Source organism: Cyanidioschyzon merolae, chromosome 9 (genome assembly GCF_000091205.1).
Source record: "Cyanidioschyzon merolae strain 10D DNA, chromosome 9, complete genome".
In the NCBI taxonomy this organism is placed as follows: domain Eukaryota; phylum Rhodophyta; class Bangiophyceae; order Cyanidiales; family Cyanidiaceae; genus Cyanidioschyzon; species Cyanidioschyzon merolae.
In genome coordinates this window covers 498,028-518,958 of record NC_010135.1, presented here as the reverse complement: position 1 = coordinate 518,958, position 20,931 = coordinate 498,028, and the positions used below count along the sequence as shown (strand labels likewise).

The window sequence follows — 20,931 nt, the reverse complement described above, 5'->3', positions numbered from 1 at the left end:
TTCGTCGCGGGCGCAGCCGAGGGCAGGACTGGACGATCTCTCTTCAACCGCCGATAGTGTATACACAAGGCTACTCCATCGGTTTCGATCAACCCAGTAAGTACCTTTTGTTTGCTGGCTTTGAGACGTTTGAAATCGAAGAGACTCTTCCAAGACGTCTCCCGGTTTTCACCGGAGAATTCCTCCCTGCTAACATTGAACTCCGGACTGATCCCCTTCATGATGCCGTAAAGGATTCTGGAGTCGACAGTCACAAAATGTGACTTGATGTTGCACATTGGAACCAGGTTGAAGCGCCTCCCCATTAGGAAAGCCTTCCGTCTCTCCCACTCTTCATTGTTTTCTTCACTCAGCTTCATCTCCGCTTTGCGTTCGAGTTCACGGTCCAAAAACACGAAGTACCTCAAGATGAGGAGGCAGTATCTTTCCTTATCTTTCTTCAACTCTGATACCTTTTCTGCTGGATTCACCAGCCCCAAGACTGCACGGTGCTCTTGTATAACCGCACGGATCACAGAAGCTTCATTCGTGCTCTCGTTTGACGCCTTCTTCTCGACAAATTCGACCTCATCTTCACGCTTGCGATCTTTCATGATGCCATTGATAATCGCCCATTTTCCATTGCGGGATAGGCCCGGGTAGAGTGCAACCACGGCGCGTATTAAGAAACGTTCGAGGTTCGTTGTCAAATGGTTCTTCAGGTTCGTGATGCACTTCATCGCCCCATAGTCGTAAATATCGCGGTCACCCCTGCATCGAGTACCGTTGAAGCTGTAGAAGGGATGTTTTTCGTGGAGGGCACGCACCAGCTAATGTTCCGTCCGCGCTCTCTCTGTGCCAAGCATCAGGTGACGAATAAACGTCTTGTCGAAAACCTCGTCCGCAACCTCGACTATTTCCATGTGCGTCACGTCTTCGTACATCTCCCTCACGCAATGCATCAGTTCTGACGACGCCTTGACAATACTCTTGGAGTACGAATCGAGACGTTTTTTGATAGCGTCTCGCAACTCTTCCCTGTAGGGATCCTTGATATGTCCAAGAAGGAAGGATTTCACCGCCTTCTCGTTGTACAGCCGTCTTTCTTGCCGCCTTCGACGTAGGACCTCCCCCCTTCGGTTCCTCTTCTCTTCCTTTTCTTCTGGACTCGGCACTGTTTTTTGTTTTTTTCTGGCAGCCGGCGACACTGGGCCTCCGGGATCGTGCACTTTCTTTTCCATAACTTTCCTTTTTAGTATTTTTGAGAAAGAACGCTCTTTGAACCCTTCTGTTATATGCTGCGAAAAAACACTTGACTAGACTTGTTTGAGAGCTGACACAAAAATGAACTGAAAACTATACGTTGCCAAGATCTCAACGGGAATCCGACTTTTACAGCTGAACAACACGCTACTGATCCCAATCGAGTTTCCCTTCAACGGCGACATACGCGTCGTGTCTCATGTCTGCCAGATCCCCCAGGTGCACTCACCGAGCGTGATGCAAACTAGTCGCAAACTATTTATCAAAGAACCACTATCTTAAAAGCCCCACACACCACCCTCGCCTAAGAGGTCTAGATTTTCCAGAGAAGCTCTGAAAATGGGTTAACGCGGGGTGTTTAAGCGACGGGGAAGGAAGCCCACGCCAGGGACCTTGACCGCAACGAACGGAGGGGCGGAGGCAGTAGCACCAGAAAATATTGACGAGAGTTCTGAGCAGTCATTCGCCCCTCCCGAATCAACGCTGCAGGTTTCGGCGCAAATACTGGATCTATCCTCGAACTCGGGCTCAGTTGTACCTCCTACCTTGCGTACCTACCTCAACTTTGGAAACAATCTCGGCGGATACTTTTGAAGACGGCTGCCAGTATGTTCACTGTCGAAGGTGGAGTAAGCGACTTGCCCGCCTATGTATTTGGGGAGCGGATACGAAGCCGCTGAAAGGTTGGTTCGTAGAGTATCCCCTGTGGTTGAGGAGAGGTACACGCGTCCGGCAAGATAAAGGTCGCATTCGAATCGACCTTTACTAATGTACTTCTGATTCCGCGCTAGCGCTGCGGCAGACACTCAATGAACGACTGGAATGCAGAGGGCAATGGTGGCATGTACGTTCACACACCTCGTGAAGCGTGTATCTAAATCGACAACGTATCTCTGGAGTACCGTAGCGCTATTCCTATTCCCGTATGCGCTATGACTCGATAGGTTTCGTATCATGGAATATTTGTGGGACGGCCTCGATACTAGACGACGAGATTTCGAATTACCAGTACTGTAACGAAGAACTGATACAAGTGGAGGACTCTGCATTAGGTAAAGAGACCCAACCAGATACGGAGAAGGAGGCACAGAAACCTCATGATCCACTTAGATGCAAAATATCCAGAGAAAGCAGCTCAGGAAAGAGCCCGAAGAAGACGAGGAAGACCGACAAGAAAAAACAGAAGAATAGAAAGAAGACCCCCCCAAACGAGCCCATCGCAAGTGATCCCCCGAAAGGGCACCCCAGCGGGAACCCAAGAAAAACGTCGCCAAACCCAGGCACCTGCTCACAGCGCTGAAGATCCGAAAAGCCGTGCATACAAATCTTTTGACCAATTGGCACGCGAGTATGTAGATGGGAATCAGAAGATTGCCAGAGAACTGGGACTGCTTGCACCAGAACACAACAGTTGCAAACCGCGGTACCTGGAATGACGTACCAAAACTCGGAATGATGAATGCCACCGACTCTATAAGATCGTCAACCGCACCGCCATACGCGCCAACGCCGGAGACAAGGAAGCGAAGGCAGCGCTACCGGCGCTACAGGCGCAACATGAGGACGCTATCAAAAGAAAGAAGAAACGTTCCAGAGAAGACAAACGAGAGGATCGAAACCGCAAAATCGACTCCCTGACGGAATTTATGCTCGAGGGCACCAACGAAGATGAGACCTAGCGCTACATTCGATCGAGACTGGACCCACCAAAAAAGTGCTTGCGGCTCACATCAATCGTTTATAAGGAAGCGCTGAGGACGGAGCGTGCCTCAGTGAATGAGGCCTGGACGGACCACGGGATAGAGCTGCATGAAGACGCAACTGGGAACTGCCAAGACCGAATCTATTGGCACCAATATGCTGCAGAACTACCGCGCCTCGACCCGGTACCGGAATGGAACGAGCCAATCTTCTGGCCTGAATCTGTTCGGGCCCTACTATGCTCAAGCAACCGCAAAACACCTGGCATCGACGGTATCCCTGCGGAGTGGATGAAACTGGTGACCCCAAAATACGAGACAACAGGGACACCATCGATACCAGATGAACCTGACACAATCTTATGCAAACGCCTTCTGGAGCTCATTCAACGCATGTTTGAAGAAGCGTGCATCCCAGATGTACGGAGGACTGCCGAGGTCGTACCGATCCTCAAAAAGGACTCTTACACACAAAGACATGAACATCTACCGGCCTATCGGCCTCATCCCGTCAATCATGAAGCTACTTTTGCGCCAACCTCACGAACCGGATCCAGAGAGGCCTCGAGGAACGCAAGTTCTTCGCCCCAGAACAGGCTGGATTCCGGAGCCGCGATGAGTGCATGAACCATGCCCTGACCCTCATTGAAGTGGCGCAACGTCGCTCCATTAGCGGCCAACAACCAACTTACGTATGCTTCATCGACTTCCAAGAGGCCTTTGACACGGTCCCGCACGAGGCTCTATTTTTGAAGATGGAACGAGCCGGAGTCTCCGGAAAGTGCTTAGCGTTCTTCCGTGCGCTCTATGCAGACTCGTGGATGCGCATCCGACTGGGCGACGGCTCAAGAACCCCTTGTATAAGAATACGCCGTGGACTACAAAAGGGCGAGCGCGCATCCCCGCTCCTTTTCAACATCTTCATCAACGATCCGCTGAAAAACTGCAGACAATACGGGCTTGAGGTGCCGTGGATAGACTGGGGAGATGCCCGATGAGGAGCCCTCACATAGGAACCGCCTCGCAGGCCGTCTAGTTGCGGACGATATAGTGCTGTTGGCACCCGCCCCGGAAACGCTTGCGGGTAGCATGCAACAAGCCAGCGCCTGGGCCGATCGCTGGGAGATGAACGTAGGAGCATCGAAGTGCGGCGTCATGGCCATCCATGGAGACTCGCAGCGCATTCGCAATCGCTCGTGGCGGTTGCAGAATCAGGAAATTCCGATCGGGGAAAACTATCGCTACCTGGGGGTCTGTCTAACGCCGACGCTCGACGAAAACGCACACGTTGACGAGATGATCGCCAAGATGCATAGACGTACAGCGATCGCACGCCCAGTCCCATCCGACCCCTCTATCTGCATAGCAATTCGTACCAGCGCACGAAGGATGTGTATCATCCAGCCTGCGACCTGGGGTGCTGGGTGGTGCGGCATGAAGCACACAAATGCCTCGCGTCCGCAGACAGCCGCCAACAGGGCAATGCGACTCGTTGTCGTTGTTTGATGCTCAGTGCAGAGCAGAGCAACCACCGCGCTGGCACTCGGACTTGAACTCCAAATACCCTCGACAGAAGCGATAGCAGCAGGCTGCCGGGCACGCATATGGGCCAAAGGGCCCACCATGCGCACCTGGTTCAGTCGGAGTTTCATGCAAACCCCAACGCACCGCAAGAACACTTGGATGAAATCAACGCATATTTGGCTGAAGCGCCTCTTAGGCGAAAATGCGCTCGAATCGTTCCCCAGAAATGCACAAGGCTCCCGCCGCCTCAAGCGAACGGTCCAAACAACCATATGGGAACGTATACACGGAACCAGTCGCGCCAGTAACGCCGGCTTGACTCTATACCGGAACTACAACCTAGCATACACATGCAAGTACTGGTAGGAGGCTGGAATTCCCGGGACTTGCTCGAGGTACCCAGTGGCTCGCCAAAATCCGCGTTGGTGGCTTCCGGCTGGCAGCACCGGCTCTAAGCCGTATAGGAACACTGGAATCGCACTGGGAATCACACTGTCCCTGCTGTCGAGACGAGATACCCGAGACGCTGACACATTTAGGCCTACATTGCCCGCGCTGGAAGCAGGAGCGCAGCGAGCTCCTTGGGGGACAGCAGCAGCTGGACATCACCGTGATTGTCGAAGGCCGGACACTCACTCGGAGTGTAGCACTGGTAACTGATGGTCCGCTAACCGAGCCTCAGCGCTCATTAGTGGCGAACAAACTCACATGCTACGTTCTAGGCATGAGGTCCAGCGTATCGGATGCGCACACGGGCCCAGTGCGCTTTCTGCGCCTACCCACAGTGGTGGGTGTCAAGCACAAACTCGCATTGCCAACCGACAACAACGCATTCCATGCATGACCAGGAAGGAGAGAGGCGGCTCCTAGGATGTATCCTAACAGCCAAGTTTCTCCAGCGTATCGTGCAGCGAAGACAAGCTTGCATCCGCAGACTATCCGAGCTCAAACTGACGACGAGACCCGATTCTACGTCGGGTGAACCATGCCTCGAGCCGACGCCCTCTGTGGTATGGAAAAGCCGTTCTGTCTCCGTGCAGCGACCGCACCGGCGCTTTAGGCGCCGTTGCTGTCGCTTTCGGCAGGCTCGGCACACGATAGGACGTATGAAACGACCAGAATATCCAAAACGAAGTACAAGTAATGTAACATGGAGGTAGGGGGTTGATGGATACGTCACCGCACACTGAAAAAAAAAGTAAGAAAAGAAAAAGCGCACAATCGGAGAATGCGGGCACAAGTAAACGTCTTGTCTATGAAAAAAAGAGTCGCGCCCGGTGAGTGCACCTGGGGGATCTGGCAGGCATGAGACACGACGCGTATGTCGCCGTTGAAGGGAAACTCGATTGAGATCAGTAGCGTGTTGTTCAGCTGTAAAAGTCGGATTCCCGTTGAGATCTTGGCAACGTATAGTTTTCAGTTCATTTTTGTGTCAGCTCTCAAACAAGTCTAGTCAAGTGTTTTTTCGCAGCATATAACAGAAGGGTTCAAAGAGCGTTCTTTCTCAAAAATACTAAAAAGGAAAGTTATGGAAAAGAAAGTGCACGATCCTGGGGGCCCAAGGTCGCCGGCTGCCAGAAAAAAAACAAAAAACAGTGCCGAGTCCAGAAGAAAAGAAAGAGAAGAGGAACCGAAGGGGGGAGGCCCTACGTCGAAGGCGGCAAGAAAGACGGCTGTACAACGAGAAGGCGGTGAAATCCTTCCTTCTTGGACATATCAAGGATCCCTACAGGGAAGAGTTGCGAGACGCTATCAAAAAACGTCTCGATTCGTACTCCAAGAGTATTGTCAAGGCGTCGTCAGAACTGATGCATTGCGCGAGGGAGATGTACGAAGACGTGACGCACATGGAAATAGTCGAGGTTGCGGACGAGTTTCTCGACAAGACGTTTATTCGTCACCTGATGCTTGGCACAGAGAGAGCGCGGACGGAACATTAGCTGGTGCGTGCCCTCCACGAAAAACATCCCTTCTACAGCTTCAACGGTACTCGATGCAGGGGTGACCGCGATATTTACGACTATGGGGCGATGAAGTGCATCACGAACCTGAAGAACCATTTGACAACGAACCTCGAACGTTTCTTAATACGCGCCGTGGTTGCACTCTACCCGGGCCTATCCCGCAATGGAAAATGGGCGATTATCAATGGCATCATGAAAGATCGCAAGCGTGAAGATGAGGTCGAATTTGTCGAGAAGAAGGCGTCAAACGAGAGCACGAATGAAGCTTCTGTGATCCGTGCGGTTATACAAGAGCACCGTGCAGTCTTGGGGCTGGTGAATCCATCAGAAAAGGTATCAGAGTTGAAAAAAGATAAGGAAAGATACTGCCTCCTCATCTTGAGGTACTTCGTGTTTTTGGACCGTGAACTCGAACGCAAAGCGGAGATGAAGCTGAGTGGGGAAAACAATGAAGAGTGGGAGAGACGGAAGGCTGTCCTAATGGGGAAGCGCTTCAACCTGGTTCCAATGTGCAACATCAAGTCACATTTTGTGACTGTCGACTCCAGAATCCTTTACGGCATCATGAAGGGGATCAGTCCGGAGTTCAGTGTTAGCAGGGAGGAATTCTCCGGTGAAAACCGGGAGACGTACTGGAAGAGTCTCTTCGATTTCAAACGTCTCAAAGCCAGCAAACAAAAGGTACTTACTGGGTTGATCGAAACCGATGGAGTAGCCTTGTGTATACACTATCGGCGGTTGAAGAGAGATCGTCCAGTTCCGTCCTCGGCGAACCATGAAGATATGAAGACGGCGGATCCTGCCACACAGAAAGTGGAGGATAACGACTGTATGGCTGCCGCGGCGAAGCATGAAGATAAGAAGGAAGCGGAACTTGCGACGCAGGAGGTGGAGCATAACGACCTTGTCGTTGACGCGGACCCTGGAAACACAAATATCATAACCATCGCTTTGCCCAGGCGTGTGGAAGATGATACTGATGGTAACTTACGTCAGAAAGACATGCGAATTTTGAGCTTCTCGAGAGCGAGATACGATCGAGAATCGGAAATCATGAATGCAAGGAAAAAAACTGAGACATGGAATGCAGGAATGAAGGAGCACCTGGAAGCTTTGAGCGAGGTGACGAGCCGAGGAGCGGACCTTGATGCTTTTTGGAAATTCATGGAAGTTCGCATGGCGCATTGGGATGCCCTGTGGAAAGAGTATACAAAGCCCCGGTGGGCTCGTCTGCGTATGAACTTGTATTGTCAGAAGCAGCGTTCATTCGTGAATTGTTTCAATGAGTTGAGCGCCTTGAAGGAGGATTAAAGTCAGAGGCTTGTAATAGCGTACGGAGCAGGGCGCTTGATGACCCAAAAAGGAACTACACCAGCTCCAACGACAAGAACGTACAAAGAGTGTGCATGGCGTTTCGTCACAGTAACTGTAGATGAGTTCCGAACATCCTATACACACCATGAACTGGGATGTACACTTCAAAGGGTCGAGATGGAAAAGTGTCAGCGGAGCCCTGAGGATATAAAAAAGTACGGACCGCTGACCGAAGAGCAAATGGAAAGGAGGGCGAAAGTGCGAGGGCTACTTGCACTAGTAAGTACAACGAACGATGGCAAGAAACGTATGGAGTTCGTGAATCTTGACTTTAATGCCGCTATCAATGTAAGGAGATGTGCGGTGCTGGAGAGAAGACCTCCAGAGACGACAAGAGCGGACTTGTGGGGCAACCTCTCAAAGTGGAACTATATGAGAAAAAGTTGAAACCAGTAGTCGGTGGCCGGTCGAGAAAGACGGGGAGGCGTCTACACGTCAGCTGGAAACGCTATGTCGAACGCGCGTTTCCCGCTACTACCGTGCACGGTCGGCGACGTGCGACTTTCGAACAGCGTTTCGCTGTGACCACCAACGACGCTTTGAAAACTGCCGCTTCTAGTCCGCTCAGTAGGGACACTGCATGGCGAAGCAATGCTCTTCTTCATCCCAGAAGAACAAGCAGAACAAGCAGAACAAGCAGAACAAGCAGAACAACTACAAAAACACTCGTTCACGGGATGCAGAAGCCCGAGTCGCACACTTGTGGCGCGCTGCCAGGGCGTTGCAACAGAGCCTATCGGCGGTCTCGCGCTCGTATGTGCTGCTCATGCGAAAGATCGCTACGAGGGTGAACCTTCAACTGGACTGTGAGAATGTCAAGCGGCACACCTGTAAGCGCTGTGGCAGCATCTTCCAACCTGGAAGAAACACGTTTGTACGCGTTCGCCGACAACGACTAGTGCTTCACTGCAAAATTTGCGGAGCCTTTCGAAGGTTTCCCATCAAGTTTGTTGCGTCTGGGAGCGTCGCGCCAGCGATTCCAAACGTGGTTCGTTCGGTTCCAGTGCGTGACGAGGAAAATACGCCGTTTTCTCCAACAAGTGCGACAGCGGTGACCCGCGACGAACGATAGTGTTTGCGTCGGCGCGGAAAGCATGGCCCGTGCGCGAGGCATCCACGCACAGCGGAAACAGCACAGAGGCCTTTCCTTGTGCTCTGCAACCCTAATCATTCGTTTGCCCTGCATATTCCTGTCGTTCTGAAGCCACGCTGAGAAACACTTGAAAGATTACAGCCCTGAAAGCATTGGATACCGCTATTTTCTGCGCGAATACGCCCAACAAGTTTCGGCTTACTCTAGGTATCCGCAAAGTTTCCTATTTGAAACTGCTCTACGCATGGCGTCACATCGAATAAAGAGATTTGCGGATGCAGTTGATAACGATCAAGCCGGGCGCAGAATACCAGCAGTTCGCCAGCGATCCCGCGGTGCTGATCAGTCGAAAGTCCGGATGTTTTCTAAGAAAATACGCGCTGTCGCTGTTTGAGGACGCAGGCCTCTCCTTGAGAACTAGTGCTGTGTGAGCGACATATGTTTCAGAGGATGCAGCCGGAATAGGTTCCGTGGCTGCGGATTTGGCTCCATAGCAGCAGAACGCCAGTAGCGGCACGCAATGCTCACCATTCGGGGTTCACGCTGCTTCCTTCTCCCGTGCTCTTGTGCATTTAAGCTTTCATGGAGTGCGAGATGTCGACACTAGGGCGTGTCACTGCGAGTCGGCCGGTTCTTTTCCAGCATACTGCGAACCTGAGCCGGCATGTACTTCTCATCGTGTTTTGCAAGGACGCTAGTGGCCTTGAATCGCAGCGGTCGTCCATCGTTCTCCCGCTCCAAAATATATCCTTCAACCACAGCGCTCTGACCTTCGCGGAACAAGTCTGGTAGAAACCCATTAAACGTGACAAGAACTTCGTTCTCCAAGTCCGTGATCTCAAATTCAACATCTCCGTTGCCATGGCGCTGCAGGCTACCGCTGACAACCAGCCCGCCCAGACGCATCCGTCTGTTTGCAGTTGTTGGCGGCAATTCTTCCAATACTTGCGTCGGCGTGTAAAAGAAGATCATGCTGTCTTCCATTGTTTTTATCACCGCGAACGTCATCAACGCTGCGCCAACAACGCCGCCCAACGCGCTGTAAAACTGTCGGCGCCGACGCTGCTCCAGACGTCGTCGCCAGACTGCTGCGTCTGAAACTCGCTCTGCACTGAATAGGGTTTCTCCTTGTGATGTCGAGAAGGAACTGTACATAGCGCCACTCCGATACTGAAAACGAAACCTCATAAACATGTCGTTCATCGCAAGTGCCTTGCGTGCCGTTGTGTCCCAACCGACAGGCATGCGTCCAGAGAAGGCACGTCTGTGACAAAACCGCGTACCTCGAGCGGACGTAAGCACGTTCACAGACTGTCTCGCGCTTGCGAGGAGTCGCTCCCAGCAGGCAAACCGCATTCTGCTAGAAACGATGTCTGTTTCAAGCTTCAACTGCGTTCAGTACAAACTTCTACTGCAACAGGTTCAGGAAAGCCGTATGGCCATTTTCGCAGTTCCCAAGCTCAAAAAGTTTCCCGCTCGAGCCCGACAGCTCCCGCGTGCGTTCGGATAGTCCAGAACAGAGAACCGTGCTCCAACAGCTTAATAGTTTCGCCACCCCAGGGTATCGAGCCGGCTGCACCGAGCACACCGCCCAGCCTCGCGTGCGCTACACCTCCGTTGCCCTGCCTCGTTCCAGCACGCTCACTGCCTATGATCACACAGCACGCAGGAGAATTGAGCCAAATCAGACCGTGCTTTTGCACGAAAACGAATGCACGAAAAGCCGTACCAGCAACTGTCACGACACCGGTTCGACCCTATCAAAGAGCAACCACACGACAAGTATACAGCCGCATACACCGTTCACACACAGGCTCGCTCGACTAGCCCCGCTCCTAGGGAAATGCATCGCGGTGATGCTGCACAGCCGCGCCGCGCGCACCGCCCCCCCGGGAACGCCTTCACGAACCGACGGCCGGATCGGCAGCAGCGCTGCAACGCCGCGGCCAACAGAGCGCGTCGATGCGCGCCAGGGCGTCGTCGCTGGAGGCAGCTGCGCCCGCTGCTGAAGCTATCGCTCCCATGAAGCAGCGACTCGTTTCAATAGGTTTATCTTTCCTGTTGCAACGTTGCTTCCGGACAGGAATTCATCGCTGGTTTTCGCCCTAGCACCAAAGGGGACGCACTCTGCAATTGTTTGTTTGTGGCTGGGCCGTGCTGGGAGAGAGCTCGTTTGCGTCCCGCTGCTCGGCGAAGCGTCTTTCCATTTGCGCCTATCCGATCACTGGCTATGACTGTACCCACGAGACCGAGGCCGGCGTCCGAGCGACGGCAACTACCGACGTTGAGAGCGAGACCGCTGCCGTCGGAGGGCTCGCACGCCTTCGAAGGGGAAACCTTGGTCATTGGCCTCTTCTCGGCTGACTTGACCCGTGGCGCTGCGGCTGGCAGTGCATCCAGTGCCAGCGGCGGAACTGGTGCCACGATATACGAGCTTTCTGAACGGGCGAATCGTTTACTGGGCCCAGATCTTGCTCGAATCGTGAAAAAGCTCGTTGAAGACGCGGAGCCGAGGTTAAAGTCCGGAAGCTCTGTCACAACACACCTCCTGGTGCTGGGAGATAGCAATACCATCACCGTGCGAGTGCGGCGCGTGGCCGTTTACTGTCTTGGAAAGGACGACGACTTCAACACTGATATTTTGAACAGTTTGGTGCCTTTGTGAGCACGCAGTTGAAATCCGACAGCTCCCAACCGGATCGTTTGGGCGTCGTCATCGCTTCGCCGCAAGGAAAGGCATCGCTAGCGCCGGAAGTACTCACGCAGCGCCTCGCGGAAGCCGTTCTGCTCGCAGCTTTTACCGATGATCGATTCCGTTCATCGGAGGAAGAGGACGGCGCGACAAAGGGCGCAGCAACGAAACCCAGCGGTGCCTTCATCGATCTCCTCGGTGCGGACGAGACCGCAGTGAAGCGCGGCGAAGCGATGGCCAGCGGCGTTATCCTCACGCGCGAGATCGTGAACGCGCCACCAAACGTAGCGACGCCGGAGTTCTTCGCGGAAACCGCAAGGAGCCTCGCCGAAAGCTCCCGAGGATCGATAACCTGCACCATCCTCGAGAAGGAGGATTGCGAGCGCCTCGGCATGGGCGCTTTTCTAGGAGTTGCCCAGGGCTCTGAGCTCCCTCCCAAGTTTATCCATATGAAATATACCTCACCCGTCGTGACACCGGGAAAGACTCAAAAGCGCGTGTGTCTCGTTGGTAAGGGCATAACGCATGACACTGGCGGTTACAACCTCAAGACCGCCGGCTCGATGATTGAACTGATGAAGTTCGACTGCGGCGGCGCGGCGGCTTGCTTCGGCACGATGAAGGCCATCATGGCATTGGAGCCGCCCAATTTAGAGCTTTCCGTCATTACGGCATGCTGTGAAAACATGATCTCGGGGAAAGCGTACCATCCCGGGGACATTCTAACGGCGAGCAATGGGAAAACCATTGAAGTGTTGAATACGGATGCCGAGGGTCGCCTAACGCTGGCGGACGCACTTCTCTACGCCCAGCAGAATATTCCTAACTTGGATGCCCTGGTCGACATTGCGACGCTGACCGGGGCCTGCATTGTCGCGCTCGGCACGGAGTACTCGGGCATGTGGACCGCTCATGATGATATCGCCGCACGGCTGGATTCTGCCGCCAAACTTGTCGGCGAGCGCGTCTGGCGTATGCCACTTGCACCTGAGTACCGCGAGGGACTGAAGGGCAAAATTAGCGATCTCAAGAATATCACAGGAGGTCGATGGGGCGGGGCAATTATCGCCGCCCTCTTCCTTCAGGAATTTGTGAAAAAGGAAGTCCCCTGGGCACATTTGGATATCGCGGGAACCGTGTGGAATGAGAAGCAGAGCATGGCGACAGGTGTTCCTACTCGTACGCTTGTCGAGTTCGTCGAAGGAATCGCCCGTGGTTGATCAGGTGAACCCGAATTCCATGAACGTTTCGAAAGGTATTCTGCAAAACGCACCGAACAATGCGCAACACTGGCATATCGAGTATATCACCGATCAAATGGATAGGCGTAAATGAGAGCATTCTCGAGCAACTGGGACAGCGCGTGTTTCAGCAACCAGCATCAGCAGTGCAACCGCACCGCTCGTGTCGAGACACACGTCGAGGTCTGTTCGCAAAGTCGAATCGCGGGTGCTGGAACTCAGACCCCACAAGAGTCCTGGATGCTTCGGGAAGCTGTCCTGCGTAAGAGAAGGAGATATTCCTCGTCTGCGTCGATGCTTCCTGTCCGAGACCGCACGCTTCCTGTCACGCAAAATCCTATGCGTCGAGGGATTGCACGGCAGGCACAGGCACATACGTGGAATACGCACAGACGCTGAGCGCCGTTCTTGACAGACGCATCGCGAGCCCGCTTCACCATATCACCGGCGGTACGGGCGCTTTGAGATACCACCACCACCACCACTAAAGCTGGACGACGGTCGACGAAAGCCCGCACCCCGAGTGCTCATGGCACCGCCGCGTCCGCGATATGGCCGAGAGCCGCCACGCCCGCCGCGGGTCGCGGGTGTCCTCAGTGGCCTGCGCTGTTTCGCCTTTGCGCCACCTGAGGCGTTGCCCTGCTGTCCCTTCTTGGTAAACACAGCAGCGGGTAGGAGTTTATTGCTAGATATGTAGACTCGGTCGTCAGGCCGAACGCTCTCAGGAATTACACCCGGCACAGGTTTGACGCTAAACATAACTTGACTAAGTTGACCGAAAACTTCCTCCACGCGTCCGATCTGCGCCTTGTTCTCGAGAAAAATCGGCGCATTGAAATACGGAACTTTATCCGGTACGATCGCTTTGTATACAAGTTCGCCTTCGCAGGCATGAACGAAACTTCCGAAGCACAGGAGGTCCGCGTCCGCGGGATCTGCGGCACGGCTAGTGCGCCCTGCACCGCCGTGGCCGCGCCCTGTCGCTCGCGCTGAGAACGCTCCACCACGAACGAACGATCCGCGCTGGCGCATCAGAAAAAACGACCACTGTTTTTGTTTGGATAGTAGCGATCAAGAGACAGCATTCGGCTACTGGGACTGCAGCTCCTGGCGGGTGCTGGCCGAGTTTCGCGCGTTGCGGTCGCCTTTATGGCGAAGAGGTCGACGGCGGCAACGATGCAGCCTGAACGCTAGAGATCAATCATGTAATAAATAAGATATATTTGGACAGCACAACAACGGTGAGACGCTGCTGTGCTGCTACTGGCGATCCGCGAGCGCGCCTCCCGGCCTGCATTTCGGGGAACGCAGGCAGAGCACGCACGTCGCAGCGCCTGCGTCATACCGCACGGCATACGTAGTGAATGCTCTGATGACACTACGCCAGGGGACCTTGCCTGCTTGTGCGAGAATGCCTTCAAGGAATAGTCGAGAGGGTCCCGAGCTCGTGCCCGCGCCAAGGCCGCTGTCGTCATAGGGCACGTGTCGATGTCAGCTGACGATGAGCGCCGTATACAAGGCACGCAACCGTGAGCGATTCCCCGCTGCAGCCATGCCAGATTAGAATGAAACACGGAGCAGCTCGATTCCTTCCCATCTTTCGAATTTTTCCGACCTATATTTCTTAGATGTACAGCCTCGACGTACGACATGCACTATTACGAGTGTACTGGTTCGTGGGTACTTTTAGGATTCTCGGTTGTCTTTGCGAAGTGGCTCCTGCGACTCGTTCGCACCGGAATCCGTTAGGTCACCGGAATCAAGCTGATTCATGACGCGCTTGAGAAAGGGTGCGTAAACGAACCGATATGATTACCCAAAGCGTACTAAAAAGCCTCCAGACTTGTTCTTTACTTACGTGTAGCACGCTCAAATCTCGCATTAGTTCAGTTTTCTATCTACGTCTTTCAATGCAACTCGTGGGCGCTGCAATTCGTATTGCACGACTGACGAAGAAAAAAAGCAGACAACGCCCCTTGACGCATTCTTTACAAGTGCGTTGCGGAAGTTCATCGAGCGTCTCACGTCAGAGAATCGAGAGCCGAATCCTTGTCTTTTTTTGGCAAGCTACGGAGCGGCATTCGACGGAAGTAGCATGTTAGGCCGCACGAGTTATGCTTCGAGAGACTCCCGTTGTTTCTTTTTGCATCGAAAATGGTCGCGGACTCGGCTTGTGTTATCGCAGCTGTCTCTCTAACGTTGAATCGTAGGTCGCCGATTGACGCGACTGGAACCTAGAGGCATGTCAATCTCTCGACGTATTCTCCAACACGCATTCTCTTTCCGGTACTCGCTGCAACATGAACAACATCGCGTTCCTCAGATCTTGAATCTAGTTGAACAGTGTGCGCTTCTACGTACAGCGACCGGAGTAATGTTCGAAGACATCCTCCAGATGAAGCCCGTGATCGTCGCGAACCGCATCGGGCACGGTTATGGCGTGGGGCATCGAGCGGCGCCTTCTGTACCCGTCAAGGCCATGTACCGAGCGATCAAGCAAGCATTCGTATGTCGCATAGTGGCCCCCGGAGGACGACATGTAGTGGACATGTAGAATCACCTCTCCACATTCTTGTATCACCGCTGCGAAGCGCACATCGACAGGCTGTGTATAAAGCCGAGAATTGCAAGCGATAGGTCGACCGCTGCTCCCGTCTCTTCATGGAAAGAGTCGACAACAGCCATATCCAGCGACATCGGTGCTCTCACGCTGCCATCAGCGTCCTTCGAATGGTGAGCACGGCGCAGGAGTGACAGAAGAGTCCAGCGTATTTTGAACCGGAGACTAGAGAGGAAAAGGAAGCGGACCCCGAATAATACCCTAAAATGCCAGCGTTGATCGCAGCGGGAGGAGACCCAGAATTTTTGCGTGTACCTGCGAATTGGACAACCTGTTCCGTTTTGTTCTATCATAGGCTTAAAGAGAACAGAAACTCGTTGCAAGTTGGCGCGAATTCATCAAAACGGAGACAGGTTACAGATTGAAGCTGCTGGCCGTCGCCGTTTCCGCGATCATGCGGCGATGCTGTGCCGTCCGGCCAGCAGCGCATTCGACTCTACCACCCCGCGACATGTTGGCATCTGAACGTGCATACGAAATTCCTAGCGCTTAACGGATACAGCATGCTTTGGTCTGTGTGTGTTGCGACATCGAGCGCGCCGCTGCTCCACCCGCTCGTCTAGCGAAGCACCGCCCCGGTTGTCGGTGCGTGCAGGTAGAGCGCGACGGAGGCCCGCATCCCTCTTGCAGTTTTCTCGATCGCTCGGTGGGCAGAGGCTTCCACCCAGCGGACTTTCGCAGACGCTCTTACTTTTAGTCTTGTTCTTGCCAACACCTCAGTTCACATGGAGTCTTTTCATGGGTTTGCGGTGCTGTGCACCCACGTGCATGCGCATAGCGCTGTTTGCCTAAGGCCCAGTGCTCACAAGTCCAGCAACGCTGTCGTGCCGCAGCAGAACGATCAGCTGTATGCTACCCTGTCCACAGAGTCCCAAAATATGCAGCTTCGTCTACATGCCCGGCCCTCGCGCCCGCTCCATTGCCCCTGCTCCAAATGCGGCTATGCAAGGCTGCTGGCGCATCGAGGTTGGCATTCGGGCACACGCTGCTCGCGCCTCGGCAACATGGAAGCGTCAGACTCTGAAAGCGACGGTGGAGTTCCCATTCTACCGCTAAACGCTTCTGAAGGCCTGGACGATGAGACGATTTTGCACCCGGCGCCACCTTGCTCCGAGAGCGAGGCGAACGCTCGGGAGTCCGCGGTGACGGTGGCGGTGGCGGGTTCTTCGCCCCTGCTCGAGACTGGCCCGCCACCAGTTGCCGCGGAACCTTTCGAGCCTGCTCCAGAGTCGGGACTGTACTCGTCGAAGGAAACGAATTTCCGACGTTCTCTTTCGAGCGGTGCGCTCGAGGGCCTCCGATCTCGAAACCAGACTCTGGAACTCTTTCAGCAGTCGATTCGCAACCAACTTTTGTTGCAGCGTGCGACGCAACGCGCGACCCCGGATAGCTTGCACACACGCGAACGCCCAGACAACGCTGAACCTAGCAGTAGTTCCGGACCCGAACACGAGACGAACCTGCACGGAGCGCTTACAACGAACGAGCGGGACTTGTACAGAGATTCTGGCCGTGCGGAGGATTCGCCTGTAAGTGAGCGTAGACAAGGCGCGCTGCCCTCGAGTGCGGAAAACGTGTCTCCTGAGCACCGCGACAGCCACGATGAGGAGTTTCCGCAGCCACCGACGTTGCGCCCTAGCGGGCGTGCTCGGGGCCAGGCGCCGGAACCCATCGCGACAACACCATACGCCGGATTTGGACAACACACTCCTGCCGAGCAAAAGAAACCAAAACGCGCCCTGAACACATTGCTTTGTTTCCGGTTTGGGTTTAACGGACATGCCACGGTTGAGAAAATCACCACAACAGAGATTCTGGCGGCAGCGCGGGCGAACGATCAGATCCGTGCACCGAGCAGCGCCAACTGCATTCCAGCAGACTCCCAGTCCGAAGAGACGCTTCATCACGCGGTATGGCGACAGCGCAAGAAGGAACGCAGAAAGCTCCAGGCTGAGCTGCGTGGTATCCTTCAAAGCCGCGACCTGAGACAAATCCATCCGACCACAAAACCGCGGCCCGTTATTCTCGTACGGCGACATGTGATCATTGTGAGTCTTGCGCATCTGCGCGCCGTCATTTTCGCTGATCATATGTTGCTCTTCAATCCCAATGATCAGAGTGTGCGTCAGAGTGCCCGATCCATCGAAGAGCGGCTCATCGCTGCCCAGAGTGATGAGGAACAGGAGATTCCCTTTGAACTTCACGCGCTGGAATCCGTTTTGATCGAGGTGTGCGTCGCACTCGAACGAGATCTCGCGTGTATCGAGCCGAGTCTCACGCGCCTCCTGAATGAGTTGACACACAAGATCAGCGGCAGGAAGCTGGAAGAAATGCTCTATTTGAAGCAAATGTTGAGCAACTTTTCATCTCGAGTAGACGGAGTGCGAGACGCGCTCCAAGACCTGCTCAGCGAGGACGAAGATATGGCTCGAATGTATTTAACCGAAATGCGGAAGCACCCCGACACTGAGCGCCCGACAAAAGCCCACACACAGGTGGAGGAGCTGCTCGAGTCGTACCTGCGGGTGCTGGACTATCTGGCGGGCCGAGCACGGCTCCTCGGTGCCACCATCGATGATACCGAGGGTTTAGTGGATCTGCAACTGGACTCGATGCGAAATCGCCTTTTGCGCATCAGTGTGTTAATGACCGTCCTGACCTGTGTCTTCGCTGGCGCTGGTGTTGTGAATCGATTCTTTAGCATGAATCTGCAACTGCCGATCTACGGCACCAATGCTTCGTGGTTCATCGGCTTTGTGGCAATCACGGCATTCACGGTGCCGCTCACGATTCTGTGTATGTTTTGGTGGGCGCGGCGGGTTGGTATCCTTACCGTATGAAGTTTCAGCGAGATCAACTGCGTCCTTCGGGAAGCATCACCACGAATCCGCCGATTAACGTCGACGAGAGCGCCCGAGCACGGCAACGGTCGCGCGTCTTGCGGTACCACGCGTTGTCCCGCAGAGGTCTGGTGCTGGCGCATGTCTCGTGCCAGTACCCTAGTCACTCGGATGGCGCTTAAAGAGACCAAAGAGCAATCGTCGTCGCTTAAGAAACAGCATGGCAAGCGAAAAGAAGGCCACCGCCAAGCCCATATTCAATCCAAAAACCAGCAACCACGGCCAGAATACATTCGGATCCTTGTCAGGCGGTATTTGCAAGTTCATTCCGAAAAAATCAGCAGGTATTGCAGCTAAGAAGAATGTCGCCACGCAAAGGTGCACGAAAATATTAAACGACCAGATGCGATTCTGAGATATATCCAGTTTGATTTCCAGAATCTCCTCAAGGTTATTGATGCCGGCATCGAGCAGCTCCAATCGACGAACCTGACTCTGCACCGTCTGCAGCGCGTTCTCGAGCAACAGCTCCACATCTTCGTGATCGGTAGGAAGACGATACTTTTCCGGATGGTAACGCATTTCGGTCAAGTACATGTGGCTCATGTCCTCGTCCTCGTCGAGGATGTCCTCGAGCAGGTGCTCGAAATTCCGCGCTCGGGAAAGCAGAAGAGAGAGCCTGCGCTCATCGACCCGGAGCCGTTCGATATTACTCCGTCGCAGATCTCTTGAAAGAACTCCTAGTTCACGCTCAATTAATGGCTCCACGTTTCTCATCATCCATTCTATGTCCGCACAAGTGGCCATGAGAAGCGCCTCCAGCGCAACGAACTCAAAGGGCACCGCCTCCTCGGCTGACACTCGGGAGAGTCGTTGCACAACGAACTCAGTAGCCCGTCGCGCTCTTTTGGACTCGTGATCAAAAATAAACAGGCGATGCGACTGGATTGCAGCTCGGATATGATTATCGAAAACCGCGAGAATGACGTGATCGCGTACATGCAAGGCCGGCTCCACACTGAACGCCGGGTCCAACAACCGTAGATCGCGAGACTGGATCGGGCCGTACTTGGTCCTCTTCTTCGATTTTGATGACTTGGTGCGTCGATTTCCACCAGTCACCGGCGCCAGATCCAGCGCGCCAGACATTTGCGACTCTTCGCGGGCATCGCCTCGGATGAAGGCAAGCTCGACCACGTCGACCGCAGTGTTCCCGGTAACGGACTCTGAACGCAGCTCTCGAATGAGTTCCTCTCGAGTGTAAACGCGTACTTGTGCTTTTCCAAACGGGTCTATCTCTATACAGGAAAGCGTTCGTCTCAGCGTCAGTGGGTTATTTTCGCCGTTTCCGCTGGGGCCCAGCCGGCTAGGCGCCGCGCCCGTCAGTTGTTCGTCCGCCAAAGCGGCGGCTGTTGTGAGGCCTTTTGCGAGAAACAGGTTGTTACCTATGAAAAAGCCGTCCTGGCCCTCGTCATCGCCTTTCTGTACCCCTTCGGATCCGCCTATTCCGACGGTTCGATTGCTTGGAGGCGGCGCGTCACTAGACAGAGGGCCCCGACCAGTTGAGGCTCTTCCAAAATCCGAAACACCTTGCTGCATGCCACCAACGAGTGGTGGTAGCACTAAAGGACTAGTTGGTACGTCGGCTGCACTGCTAGTTTGTGAAAAACTCGCCGGCCGAACGCGCAGCCGCTGCAGCGAATCGTGCCCACGCGTAGACTGCAGCGCAGGCGTTCCCGAACGGCCTGGACTGGGGAGGCGCTCACGCATTCGCTAAGCCAAGTCTGCGCCTACTATACCAGAGCACAAAAGAGCGCTATACTCACAGCCCGGTTCCTTGAGTCGACGTCACCGCGTTTGTCTGACAGTTCGCCTCGGGATGGTGCGCGTTTCGCACACGCAGACACGCTGCGCCAGCCTGGATACCGCCGTATCTCCGCACGGCCGCCGCAGCCGCAGCCGCAGCCGCAGCCGCAGCCGCGCGCTGCCGATCGCGATCTACGCAACGTGTCCGCACAATGCACACGCATCGATCGAAGATGATGCACATTTGGAGCATCTGCTTCGTGCGCGCGCCCGGTGATGCAAAGCGACGACGCATGCGTGCACGGCGATATTGATCGATGGGGTAAAAGATGGACAGCAGATTGCATGCATGGATGCACGCGCTCGCGGCAGTGATGCGTGAACGGCAGGTTGATCCATTGCGTGAACGATGGACGGCAGGTTTAGGCGGGGCAATGCGCTTCCGGTGAAGAGACCCCAGACGCGCGCGTCGCACCACTGAGGGGAAACTCGTTGGTTTAGGCACGCGCCCCCCCCCCTGTACCGAGTATCATAGTGAACGTCTTCTGTGCCGGGCTTTGCGTTAAACTCGTAACCTCTGCGCTGGTGTTGCATCAGTCGGTGGTATGTCGCGCTGGGTGCCCCAGCGTGCATATCTATCGCCGATCTCGCTACGCTGATGCCGGTGCATCGCAGTCGACATGCCAGGCGCGTTTCATGAAGTGGCGGCGCGCTCCTGCACCCGCACATCAAGATTGGCTCCTGAAACATCATTGCCAGGATGAACAGGCCTCGTCCAATAGATGGGCTTTTCGCAAACGACAAGGGCAACGACAGAGCGTGGATTTCAGCACAG

The 20,931-nt window shown here is 54.4% G+C and overlaps 7 protein-coding genes and 1 non-coding gene across 8 annotated transcripts, besides 3 other annotated features; 4 read left to right on the top strand and 4 right to left on the bottom strand.

Annotated features, from left to right (window-relative positions):
* Positions 1–2,139: part of a sequence feature (repetitive element) that runs on past the window's edge.
* Positions 2,140–3,565: 1,426 nt separating this feature from the next.
* CYME_CMI189C (retroelement, dead) lies at positions 3,566–3,940 on the top strand (the record flags this gene model as incomplete). Its single annotated transcript, XM_005536292.1, has 1 exon — positions 3,566–3,940. One exon carries the CDS (start codon positions 3,566–3,568, stop codon positions 3,938–3,940), a length of 375 nt encoding a protein of 124 aa, XP_005536349.1.
* A 2,103-nt stretch (positions 3,941–6,043) lies between these two features.
* Positions 6,044–8,155: a sequence feature (repetitive element).
* A 229-nt stretch (positions 8,156–8,384) lies between these two features.
* CYME_CMI187C (similar to ribonuclease P protein subunit RPR2) lies at positions 8,385–8,876 on the top strand (the record flags this gene model as incomplete). Its single annotated transcript, XM_005536291.1, has 1 exon — positions 8,385–8,876. The coding sequence occupies one exon, from the start codon at positions 8,385–8,387 to the stop codon at positions 8,874–8,876; it is 492 nt and encodes a 163-aa protein (XP_005536348.1).
* Positions 8,877–9,500: 624 nt separating this feature from the next.
* CYME_CMI186C (cytochrome c-type biogenesis protein ccmE) lies at positions 9,501–10,253 on the bottom strand (the record flags this gene model as incomplete). Its single annotated transcript, XM_005536290.1, has 1 exon — positions 9,501–10,253. One exon carries the CDS (start codon positions 10,251–10,253, stop codon positions 9,501–9,503), a length of 753 nt encoding a protein of 250 aa, XP_005536347.1.
* A 1,569-nt stretch (positions 10,254–11,822) lies between these two features.
* Positions 11,823–12,809, top strand: CYME_CMI185C (probable leucine aminopeptidase; the record flags this gene model as incomplete). The annotated part of the gene is made up of 1 exon (XM_005536289.1): positions 11,823–12,809. The coding sequence occupies one exon, from the start codon at positions 11,823–11,825 to the stop codon at positions 12,807–12,809; it is 987 nt and encodes a 328-aa protein (XP_005536346.1).
* A 462-nt stretch (positions 12,810–13,271) lies between these two features.
* On the bottom strand, positions 13,272–13,862 carry CYME_CMI184C (box H/ACA snoRNP component GAR1; the record flags this gene model as incomplete). The annotated part of the gene is made up of 1 exon (XM_005536288.1): positions 13,272–13,862. The coding sequence occupies one exon, from the start codon at positions 13,860–13,862 to the stop codon at positions 13,272–13,274; it is 591 nt and encodes a 196-aa protein (XP_005536345.1).
* A 309-nt stretch (positions 13,863–14,171) lies between these two features.
* Positions 14,172–15,462: a sequence feature (possible transcribed region).
* CYME_CMI182T lies at positions 14,672–16,274 on the bottom strand. The gene has a single exon (XR_002461332.1). It is a non-coding gene; the product is annotated as a hypothetical transcript (transcript).
* A 180-nt stretch (positions 16,275–16,454) lies between these two features.
* CYME_CMI181C (similar to mitochondrial magnesium transporter Mrs2p) lies at positions 16,455–18,290 on the top strand (the record flags this gene model as incomplete). The annotated part of the gene is made up of 1 exon (XM_005536287.1): positions 16,455–18,290. One exon carries the CDS (start codon positions 16,455–16,457, stop codon positions 18,288–18,290), a length of 1,836 nt encoding a protein of 611 aa, XP_005536344.1.
* Positions 18,291–18,449: 159 nt separating this feature from the next.
* On the bottom strand, positions 18,450–20,060 carry CYME_CMI180C (similar to mitochondrial magnesium transporter Mrs2p; the record flags this gene model as incomplete). The annotated part of the gene is made up of 1 exon (XM_005536286.1): positions 18,450–20,060. One exon carries the CDS (start codon positions 20,058–20,060, stop codon positions 18,450–18,452), a length of 1,611 nt encoding a protein of 536 aa, XP_005536343.1.
* Between the last annotated feature and the right edge of the window lie 871 nt (positions 20,061–20,931).